This window comes from Xiphophorus hellerii, chromosome 20 (genome assembly GCF_003331165.1).
Source record: "Xiphophorus hellerii strain 12219 chromosome 20, Xiphophorus_hellerii-4.1, whole genome shotgun sequence".
In the NCBI taxonomy this organism is placed as follows: domain Eukaryota; kingdom Metazoa; phylum Chordata; class Actinopteri; order Cyprinodontiformes; family Poeciliidae; genus Xiphophorus; species Xiphophorus hellerii.
This window is the reverse complement of record NC_045691.1, coordinates 4,094,148-4,105,413: the sequence shown is the minus strand read 5'-3', so window position 1 is coordinate 4,105,413 and position 11,266 is coordinate 4,094,148. Positions and strand designations below refer to the sequence as shown.

The window sequence follows — 11,266 nt, the reverse complement described above, 5'->3', positions numbered from 1 at the left end:
TGCATGACAATAAAACGAGCCAGGAACTAACGTTGTGTTTCTGTCTGACTCCTGGCAGCAGCTTTGAGTTTCTCACTGCAGATGAAAACGTCGTCCAGCCAACCGCCCACAAATTTACACATGAAAATCACAGAAAACTTAGCTAGCTAAGGGCTGTTAGCGGCTAGTTAGCGGTAGCCTCAACCGCCTCCAGTCACAGAACGAATGAAGACTCAAACTTTCACCTGACAGAAAAGTCTAAAAAAAACCAAAACATTCAATATTTCTGTCAAAATGTTAAATCTGTGATTAACAAACTTCCAGTCTGTAAATGAAATGAAGACGTTTTAACTTCAGACACGAGTTCTACCGATCACCGACCGACTGCTGCGATAAAAACCGGGTTCTGGTTCTGCTGCTGGTTTCCTGCTATTAAAGGAGAGTTTTCCTCTCCACTGTCACCACATGCATGCTCAGTACGAAGGAGTGTGTAATAACTTAATACCAGAGATTTTCCAGCTGTCGCCCCCTGCTGGTCAGGAGGAGAGGATCGATATTCTGTTCAGTTTCCTTAGGAACTATTTAAACTAATTTGAATAATTAATTGAGTTTAATGATTTGATGGATAACTTGCATAAATTGTATAATAGATTTAAATTATTTTTAGTCGTAAAGTTCCTCCAGTTGATATCTGGGGTGAATTTGTCGCATGTAGAAATAAACTGAGCCGAATTGAAATGAACAAACTTTAAAACCCAAAGATTCATTTTTACCTTCAGTCCAGGTAAATATAATCTGTTTACATAAAATGAAACTTATTTTTATAATTCACATTTAAGGAAATGTGTTTAGACTTTAAATAAAAATATTTGGTTTTGCTTTTAGCTTTTATACATTTTCATCAAATAAGACATTAAAGTGTTCAGCACAATAACTTAAAAATGAAAAATGTTTGCAACCTATTGAAAAAAGAACAAAATCATATTTTCGTGGTTTTGTTAGTGATTCTTAGTGAAAATTTCCTTCTGGTCATTCTGACGTTTTCTATCTACTTTAGAAGCTGATGATGAATTTACAGATGAACTTATTGCTCTGATGTGTTTTGAGTTATCAGAGGAATAATCTTCATATTCTGAAACTAAAACCACATTTAATAGAAAAATAATGTCACAAGAGAAATGGAAACGTTGGTTTATTAAATATTTGATGTGTGTTGGATAATATTCTACTTGTCTGTTTCAGAGCGTAATTAAACACATAAAACCAATTAGTGAAGACAGTTTATTAGAGCGAGGCGGTTTCCTGGACGCCACTGCTTACTGACCAGTGAGGCTCCGGCCCGTGGCGGGGGTGTCTGCAGGGCAGCCGCAGGGGGTCGCCGTCTTCCTCCCGCCTCCTCTGAGACGACTCGCCCTCCTCCTGTCTGCTGCTCTCCGGCGCTTTCTCTGGGCGGGGCAGCAGCCGAGACTTCACCGTCTCAGACAAATCGTCTGCGTCTCTGAACACGCTGTGGCACAGAGAGGCTCCGTCACCAACCGGAACAACGTCGTGTTTACGTCATTATCTGTGCTGCTGGTTATTGTTGGCAGAATGTGTTATTTTAATATGTAGAAATGATTCAAACCACTAAGTGTGTATGCAGGAGGTTTTCTGTTCTCAGGTGAGACAAACAAATCTGGTACAAACCAACCTGTCAAAGGTGTGCAGCTGATCGGCGTTGACGTGGTCGCTGATGTTCACCATCAGGTATGAAACCTGGTTAGTGCCGGAGTTCTGCAAAACAACAGCAGCTTTTAATCAGACGTTCTGCCCACCAATCCCATGTTTAAACCCAAAAGAGACGCTATTGTGCAGTAAAACATCCTGATGAGCACGCTGCACGGTGGCGCAGTTGGTAGCACTGAAGGTCCTGGTTCGATTCCCGGCCCACAATCCAAAAACATGAATTGGCCTGTCTAAATTCTCCTTAAGTATATGTGTGTGTGCGTTTGTTTCTAATACCTTGTGGGGACAATTTTCCTGAAACACACTATGTTATGGGGACCCATTGCTCTTTGTGGGGACTGAAGCCTGGTCCCCACAAGGGGAAACACTGTTTTTGGGTCAGGGGTCAGATTTAGGACTAAGGTGTGAATTGAGTTTTGGTTGGGGTTGGGTATGTAATGGGTAGGGTTAGGGCAAAGGTAAGGGTAAGGTTTAGGCTGTAGAAATGAATGGAAGTCAATGGAAAGTCCCCACCGAGATAGCTGCGCAAACATGTGTATGTGTGTGTGTGTGTGTGTGTGGTTGTTTTATCCGGCTCCCTGTGTGATTATTAGCATCAACCCACTGCATCAGCTACTTTCATTTTAACTGCAGAGAGAAGCCGGTCCTGTTTTCTGAGTTACCATTAAGTTGAAGATGAGCGTGGAGTCCACAGCGATGGCCTTCAGCACCATCACGGTGTCTGTGTCGCTGGTTCCTGTAGCGCAGGCTGTACAGCTCCTTGTTGCTGCTCCAGTCAGCAGGAAGCAGCTCTGACTTTTTATCACGGCTGCTAGGCTACAATACAACAGAGAAAAAGAAAAAGAAGAGACTCAGTCAAAATAATTACCATATTAGAGTGTCTATCATCACGCAGTTGCGTTAGCCTCCCAAAGATGACTAGACATTTTTCACAACTCCAAAGTTTTCCCCTGCAAAGTCTGAATTAAACAGACTGATTTATGCTAAGCTAACACACGTCTGGCATTTTGTTCTGAAATGATTAACTGTTCTTTCACCTCGAATCCAGATCCGATGCACCGGTAGCCATTCTTTATCATTACCCAGTGAACGAAGCACACGACGGCGTCCTGCGGACACTCGATTTTATCTGCGACACAGGTGTACAGCGCCTCTAAACCAGCCATTTTTCTCCCAACAGCCGATACCAGCTCCGCATCTAAACCGGAGAAAGGAAAACGAAAGTCTTCACTGAAGTCTCATAGCAACCACAGCTACTTCCTGTCAGGGAATTTCAAAGTAAAAGCACAAGAACGTTGTCAAATCGAGTTGGTCACATTAGAAACTAATTTCAGAAGTGATACAATAAAATTATTTCGGAAAATTACTGAACCTTATACGGCTGTTAAATTGCATTTGAGCCCGAAAATATTTCGACAGAGGTTAATGGTTGTGTAAGTCTGGGATGAGAAAGAGGCTGTTTATTTGTGCAACAAAAAATAATTAAATTGTATATATAACTTTATATAGTTATAATAAGACGTTCGATATACAGCGGGAGGTTCTGAGTGAGTTTGGATCAAAAATAGTGACCCTAAAGCCAGTAGTGAAAGTTTTACCATATATTTAATCATTGCTGTATTGCAGAAAGTTTTCAACCCTAGTTTCTTTTATTTTCTCCAGAGAGAAATCTCTGGGGAAAAAGTTGCTGCTTTATTTTTTTCTAACTTTACGGAAAAGTTCGTTTTGTTTTGATGCAACACATATAGTTTCCGGAACAGAACCAATATAAGAAATATCGTTCCGTTATAAAGTATTATTTTATATATTGTCTTTTTTGTATGGTTACACTAAAACATTTTTATTAAAAAGATAAATAATTATATTTATGTTTGTTTAAGAAATAATTCGTTTCTGAAATAAATACAAAAATAAAATGCTAATTTAAATGTAATTACTGTCAATATTATTAGTATTGACAGTATTAACAATATTGTTATTAATACTGTCAATTTTATTAACATGTCTTTTAATGTAACTTTATTTTTTGGTGGCGGTCTGTTTGCTCCTTCGCTACCATAACCAGCAGGTCCTATATAGGACTTCATTTCCCATCATTCCCCTCGCAGGTCAGGGCGGAGATCGCTTCCTTGTGAAGATGGTGGCTCCCTTGTCTCTGCTTCTGATTGTAGCCGTCACAATCCGCGCGGCTCTGTACAGATCCAGCCTAGCGGAGCTGATCGCAGAGAGGGTGGAGGTGGTGTCTCCGATCACCGCCTGGAAGCGAGGTAAGTCGGCCTGGAGCGGAGCTCCGCGGCCTCTTTTCCAGGTTACAGCGCCGTCCGTTCCTGCCCTTTCCCTCGCCGCTCAGATGAAAACGGGTGAAGTCAAACCGGTTCATCTGCTAAAACCTGCACACATACAGATAAATCTTTTTTAGAGCCCAGGTTTCACACGGAACAATCTATCAGCAGGGACTTAATTTATGCTTTTAAAAAATTAAATATTATTGATGTTTCTTTTTTGTTTGAACAAATATCTGAGTTTCTGTGTGTCAGCGATTCAACAACCAGCAGAACCAGAATAATGAAGGACCGAGCCGAACCTGGCAACTGCTTACATTTAAATTAACTCATCTCATATTTACTTTCCAGATTTATTCAGTCTAATTCAAAACTACTGTAACACTACGATGTGAATTGAATCGGTGTTATCGTAGAATAGGAGGTCGTGGGTGGAGTAAGAGCAGAACACTGAGAGGGAATAGCGTAGCTGTCCAGATTTTATCCATTTTAACAGCACAGAACCCGTCCCGGGCACACCTAAACAAAAATAACCAACGAAGAAGAAAGAAACGGCTCCTCTTAAAGGCACAGCACGATTCCTTAACTATGGACCAACTGTAGTAACTGATCTTGTATATAACCACATTAATTCAAAAGGAAAAAATAAATAATCTTACACTACTTTATGGATCCCAAAGGGAAATTAAATGTGGTTGTTGTAACTAAATGTTATGAGTGACATTCCATGTTTGCATTAGATGCTTCGTATGCCAAACTTTAAGTTTATGGAGATTTTCGGAAATCTCCATAAACTAAGACAAAACCATATCTGCGACATATTCTTATGTTTGAAATGTAAGTGTGTTAACTTCCATCAAATCAGAAATGGGATCTGCTCAGTTTCTGGCCTCAAGTCTTAATTGAAACTTATTTTCTAAAGTGTCTCCACTGAAATGGTTTAGTTGTCAGATTTTAAAAGTACTTTAAACAGGATTTTCTTTTAGCATTCTGTCTGTCTGTAGTTTGTTGTGATCATTTTGAATTAAAAATACAGAAATATTTGGTTTCTATCCTCACCCAGCTCATCCCAGTGTGTTAGATTTATTTTATTTTAAACGTATTGAATCATAGTCGTTCAGAGCCACTTTGTTTCTGTTTCTGGTCAGTTATCGAAGGTTTAGCGCTGCTTGATCTGGGAGTTTCTCCGTATTCCGGCGATGTTTTCCACGAGGTAAGACGTCAAATCTGGCTCTTGATGCACATGTTGGTTAAAAACCATTTTAAAGTACAAGTAGATTTGGATATTAATGTGAACATGTTTGATTTTGTACTGTTTTTGCCTCAGTTTTCAAACGTAAAGAGCTTCAGTATTTGAGATGTTCCTTACAGAGAAAAACAGAGTTTCCTTGTTTTATATTCCAGCTGAGATGAATTTTATCATTAAGCATTTATTCCACCTGACATCCCATGCTTGATCTTTTTCTTTCCTGCAGACTCCTCTCATCATTTACCTCTTTCACTTTCTGGTGGATTATGCAGAAATCACGTTCATGGTAGGAGGAATAAATGACTGCAGAGTGGAGAAACTCTGGTTTTAGTTCTTTTATTGTTGTGGGTTTCTGTTTCCCTGTTAGCTGGCGGACGTGATCACAGCGGTGGCTCTTTACATGGCCGTGAAGGACTTTAACAAGCAAGTGGTGAGAATCAATCTGTAAAGAAAGATACATTTTGTGAATGTTTCATTTAAAATGTATTCTTTATTAAGCTCCGTATGTGTCATTAGAATCTTGTTTTAGTTTTATGTTATAACTATGTCAAAGAGAAGTGTGTTAAAAACCTCTTGTGTCAAAACATTTGCTCATTCAGTATATCCAATATTATATCTTAAAGGTGAACTTTCCGTTGTGCAGCGGTGATGAAACGTTTTGTTTTTGTTGCTTTTCAGTTCAGGAAGCAGAAGTTTTCCGTGGAGGCGGAGCGTTACCCCGCAGACTGCCTGGAGCTCATCAGGAGCCCCACTGAGATGTTCTACATCCCCCTGAAAGTAGCCATGTTGTAAGTTCCTGCAGCGCCTGTAGAGGGCGCTCTCCCTGCTCAGAGAGCATCAGGAAGGATGCAGCGACCTCGTGTGTTAACGATGAAGTACGCAAAAAATCAGCAACGCAACGCAGGACGGAGAGAAATTAAGATATTCATCAAAACTCACCTGAAATAACGCTGTTTATTATTTAACTCAATGTTTGTTCATGGTTTTAATTTTTTAGTGTTTAAACTGAAAGCGAGTGATAATTGAAGCCCAGTTTTAGTTATTTTTCTTCTTGTTTTCTGGCAGTTACCTGCTGAACCCGTTCACCATCTTGTCCTGCGTTGCCAAGTCGACGTGCGGCCTGAACAACGCCGTCCTCTCCCTGTTCGTCCTCACAACCATAAAAGGTCGACCACACAGCCAGGCTCTCCTTTCTAAAGTGATGCTGAAAGAAATGCTTTCCATGACTTACTTTGAAATTTGTGGTTTAATCTTCATATTTTCTGGTTTTATTGATTTTTATTTCTGTTTTTCAGGAAACGTTCTGCTGAGCGCCATTTTCCTCTGCTTGGCCACCTACCAGTCCATCTACCCTCTGACTCTGTGCGCCCCGGCCATGCTGTACCTGATGCAGGTACGAGCTTTGATTGGTTTTGGATGCGTACTTTCTGTTTCCAAAGCGTACTTCCTGTTTCAAAAGCGTACTTCCTGTTTCTAAAGCGTACTTTCTGTTTCTAAAGTGTACTTCCTGTTTCTAAGGCGTGCTTTCTGTTTCTAAAGCGTACTTCCTGTTTCTAAAGCGTACTTCCTGTTTCTAAAGCGTACTTCCTGTTTCTAAAGCGTACTTTCTGTTTCTAAAGCGTACTTTCTGTTTCTAAAGCGTACTTCCTGTTTCTAAAGCGTACTTTCTGTTTCTAAAGCGTACTTTCTGTTTCTAAAGCGTACTTCCTGTTTCTAAAGCGTACTTCCTGTTTCTAAGGCGGACTTCCTGTTTCTAAAGCGTACTTCCTGTTTCTAAGGCGTACTTTCTGTTTCTAAAGCGTACTTCCTGTTTCTAAAGCGTACTTCCTGTTTCTAAGGCGTACTTTCTATTTCTAAAGCGTACTTTCTATTTCTAAAGCGTACTTTCTGTTTCTAAAGCGTACTTCCTGTTTGTAATGTGTACTTCCTGGTTTTTAATGTGTACTTCCTGTTTCTAAAGCGTACTTCCTGTTTCTAAGGCGTACTTTCTATTTCTAAAGCGTACTTTCTGTTTCTAAAGCGTACTTCCTGTTTCTAAAGCGTACTTCCTGTTTCTAAGGCGTACTTTCTGTTTCTAAAGCGTACTTCCTGTTTCTAAAGCGTACTTCCTGTTTCTAAGGCGTACTTTCTGTTTCTAAAACGTACTTTCTATTTCTAAAGCGTACTTTCTGTTTCTAAAGCGTACTTCCTGTTTGTAATGTGTACTTCCTGGTTTTTAATGTGTACTTCCTGTTTCTAAAGCGTACTTCCTGTTTCTGATGCGTACTTCCTGTTTTTGAAGCGTACTTCCTGTTTTCACTGACATGTTTTGCCCTCTCCGCCTGCCTGTGTCCCTCCTCAGCACCAGTACGTCCCGGTGAATCCGCGGCGCGCCGCCTTCTGGTGGTTCCTGGTCCAGTACCTGTTCATGTACCTGGGCAGTTTGTTCGTCATCGTCTGCCTGTCCTTCTTCCTGCTCGGCTCCTGGGACTTCCTGCCCTCCGTCTACGGCTTCATGTGAGTCAGAAAAAGAAACTGGAGATTTCTGGACCATCAGAACCAGTCAATAAACGAGTTCTCAGGAGAACCACATTCCCTGACTGCAGAATGTCAGGTGTAAAGTTTGGTGGGGTAAAAAATTATACTGTTTTTTTTTTTTTTAGCTTGATCTCTTACTTCCTGTGGTGGGAGCTCTTAATACTTGAACAAAGCATTTGTTGCTCCCAGCTCTGATGTTGATGTTCCAGTAGAACCACAGATCCCGACCTCGACACGTCTGGGATGAATTAGAGCAGGTTCTGCAGCCAAGCCGTCTCATCCAGCATCAGAGTCTGACCTCACAGATGTTCTTCTAGAATCTAGAAGAATTGTCAAAAGCTCCTGTACACAGGCTCCATAACAGAGAACACGTTTTCTCAGGAGAAGATAAATTTAACGTCACCATGAAGGTTTTCTGGGTCCGAGGATAATATGCAAACAAATTAAAATGTTTTGTTTAATTGTATCTTGACTTGAGGTGGCGTTTTTTTTATTTAAATAAGAACAGAGTTACAGTGCAGCGCCCTCTGATGGCTGAGTTTGGCATGAAGTTCATCCCAGCCCTTCCAGACTGCTGTGGATAGAAACACAGTTCTCTGTGTCTCCACCAGAGGGCGCTGTGGGACATGTTGTCCTCTGGTCCAGCTCCATGTTCCTGTTTTTTTTTTCAGCCTCTCGGTTCCTGACCTGACGCCCAACATCGGCCTCTTCTGGTATTTCTTCGCTGAGATGTTTGAGCATTTCCGCCTCTTCTTCCTCTGCGTCTTCCAGATCAACGTCTTCTTCTACACCGTCCCTCTGTGCATCAAACTGAAGTCAGTCCTCCCGTCTCATTAACCTCTGACCTTTCCCTGCGCCCCCTAACCTCTGTGTGCGTCGGCCTGCAGGGACCAGCCGGTGTTCCTGATGTTCATGCAGCTGGCGGTGATCTCCATCTTTAAGTCTTACCCCACAGTGGGCGACACGGCGCTCTACCTGGCCTTCCTCCCCGTCTGGAGCCACCTGCACAGATGTGAGTGTTTATTGCACACCTGGGTCAGGTCGGGGTCAACGGGGTCAGCGGGTCGGCCAGCTGATGCACAAAAGAATTAAAAACAACGGTGGGGGAATTTCCCTTTAAAATAAGATAAGAGAGTTAAAATCTGTTATAATTTAAGATGCAGTACAAACTTTTGCTTTTGATTGAATTTACTAGTAAAAGGAACCAACAAACATCCAGTGAATTTAAAGGAAGTCATATTTCTGTTAAGTCATATTTGATATAAATAACACTTTGATAACAACTGAAGGTAACATGGCGACCCAACATACTTGGAAACGGTTCCGTCCCTTTAAATGTCGTTCAGGATGAAGTGGATCAATGAAGAATCTGTAGAATGTATCAATTGGTTTTATTTGATGAATCAGTTAAGCGTCAGAATAATCAATCAATAAAATCAATAACATTAGTGGAGATTCCTTCCATGTGTAGACCTCACTAGTGGTTTATTGATTTATTGGTGGTTTATCAGTAATTTATTGGTAGTTTATTGATTTATTGGTGGTTTATCAATAATTTATTGGTAGTTTATTGATTTATTGGTGGTTTATCAACAATTTATTGGTGGTTTATCAATAATTTATTGGTGGTTTATTGATTTATTGGTGGTTCATCAATAATTTATTGGTGGCTTATTGATTTATTGGTGGTTCATCAATAATTTATTGGTGGCTTATTGATTTATTGGTGGTTTATCAATAATTTATTGGTGGTTTATTGATTTATTGGTGGTTAATCAATAATTTATTGGTGGTTTTTTGATTTATTGGTGGTTTATCAATAATTTATTGGTGGTTTATTGGTGGTTCATCAATAATTTATTGGTGGTTTTTTGATTTATTGGTGGTTTATCAATAATTTATTGGTGGTTCATACTGAGCCGCCTGCCTGCCTGTCCAGTCCTCAGGAACATCTTCCTGGTTTCCTGCGTTCTGCTCGCCTGCTCTGCTCTCTTCCCGGTTCTCTGGCATCTCTGGATCTACGCCGGAAGCGCCAACTCCAACTTCTACTACGCCATCACGCTGCTCTTCAACGTGGCGCAGGTAAAGCAGCGAGGGCGGAACCGGAAACAGGCCAAAATCACCGCGTCGCTGCACCCGACCCTCAGGCGGATCTCTGGAAACCCAGGAAACAACCTGCTAGTTATATGACGATAAAAAAAATAAAACTTTCTGTTAGTTTCTGCTGAAAATGTGTTTTTGCTTCCGGTCCAGATCCTGCTGGTGTCGGATTATTTCTACGCCTTCCTGAGGAGGGAGCACCACCTGACGGCCGGGCTCTACCTGAAGAAGAAGGACGGCTCCGAGGCGACGCTGGTGCTGAAATGAAGCGCACCCTGCGGCTGCTGCAGAGCAACGAGCTGATTGAACCTGATCAAATCTGATCAAATCTGATCAAACCTGATCAAACTTCCTCAGACTGGAATGAGGAGGAATAAAAACGCTGATGGTGCAGAACTCTGAGCGACTCGCCGCCGTTTCCGATGAACAAACTCTGAACTGTTCAGGAGGGAAAGTTTCATCTGAGAATATTTTATTCAGAACTTTTTCTGTTTAAACATAAAATGTAGGAAACGTGTGAATGTCCAGAGGAATGGCTCAGCATCACTTGGTTTTGTCTATTTTACTTGGTGAATTTTAATTTCTTTGTGTTGTGAGCAGAATGCGAGGATTATATAAAGTTCTAAAGGTTTCAGTTATTAATTGGATCTTTTCTGGGATGAAAACAACAAAACTTCATTTTTTGTTTTGCAGATTATGGATCAAGATAAAATTGTCCAAGCTGCCGAAACACAACATTTATTTGTGTATTTTTTTCCCTTTCTTATAAAAAATATCTTATAACACTTAAACTAATACGAAGCTAAATTGCAGTAACTTTTCAGCAAAATGTAGGAGCATTTTTTAATTAAATAATTATTTGATTTCCATTAAACTTTCTGTTTCCACTGCAGATTATTAAACTTATAACATGGAAAAATGTCCTATTAGTCAGATAATCTGCAGGTGAAGCGATTATTTATTTAAAACAAGTTTTTTATCTGTTGCTCAGAAGTTTTTGGTATTTTTTATTTCAGGTTTTCTCAGATATTTGCAGGTTTGGTTTCACACATTAAAGGCTCAAATGTTGAATGTTTCTGTGACACTTTGCTGCTTTAATTTGACATTTAAAAAATGTTGAAATTTCAATACATTAAACTTTATTTTTCTTCTAAATCTTGAACATTTTGATCAGGAACTTTATGCTGTCGAGTTTCTTCTGTTTTTTTTTTTTATTAATGGCTGAAATTCTCCATAAAGTTTTTATGAACTTATAACCAGTTCTTAGCATTTAAACATTTAACCCTTTATATGCATGACGAGCCTAATTATGAATTCCCTCTTTATAAATACATAAATTTATGTATTTATGTCTTTCATAAATACATAAATATGAAATGCTAATCTGTAAATTCCCATCCAGACTGTTGTTAGC

The 11,266-nt window shown here is 40.1% G+C and overlaps 2 protein-coding genes across 2 annotated transcripts; one reads left to right on the top strand and one right to left on the bottom strand.

The window, feature by feature from the left end:
- Positions 1-1,349: 1,349 nt before the first annotated feature.
- LOC116709925 (proteasome inhibitor PI31 subunit-like) lies at positions 1,350-8,732 on the bottom strand. The gene is given in 6 exon segments (XM_032548646.1): positions 1,350-1,551; positions 1,670-1,752; positions 2,367-2,438; positions 2,440-2,520; positions 2,742-2,902; positions 8,618-8,732. Coding segments are annotated over 6 exon segments (570 nt in total). The 5' UTR covers positions 8,688-8,732; the 3' UTR covers positions 1,350-1,448.
- Positions 3,809-10,927, top strand: LOC116709918 (phosphatidylinositol glycan anchor biosynthesis, class U). Its single transcript, XM_032548634.1, has 12 exons — positions 3,809-3,971; positions 5,135-5,199; positions 5,462-5,521; positions 5,603-5,665; positions 5,914-6,023; positions 6,301-6,401; positions 6,531-6,628; positions 7,577-7,731; positions 8,424-8,567; positions 8,640-8,764; positions 9,692-9,834; positions 10,006-10,927. The coding sequence occupies exons 1-12, from the start codon at positions 3,842-3,844 to the stop codon at positions 10,117-10,119; spliced, it is 1,308 nt and encodes a 435-aa protein (XP_032404525.1). The 5' UTR covers positions 3,809-3,841; the 3' UTR covers positions 10,120-10,927.
- Positions 10,928-11,266: the final 339 nt, after the last annotated feature.

Excerpts from the sequence above, each read along its gene's own strand:
- LOC116709918 (XM_032548634.1), top strand. The coding sequence starts at position 3,842 with ATGGTGGCTCCCTTGTCTCTGCTTCTGATTGTAGCCGTCACAATCCGC. Across the intron at positions 8,568-8,639 it reads CCTCTGTGCATCAAACTGAA|GGACCAGCCGGTGTTCCTGA; the intron begins GTCAGTCCTCCC and ends GTCGGCCTGCAG. Across the intron at positions 9,835-10,005 it reads TGCTCTTCAACGTGGCGCAG|ATCCTGCTGGTGTCGGATTA; the intron begins GTAAAGCAGCGA and ends CTTCCGGTCCAG.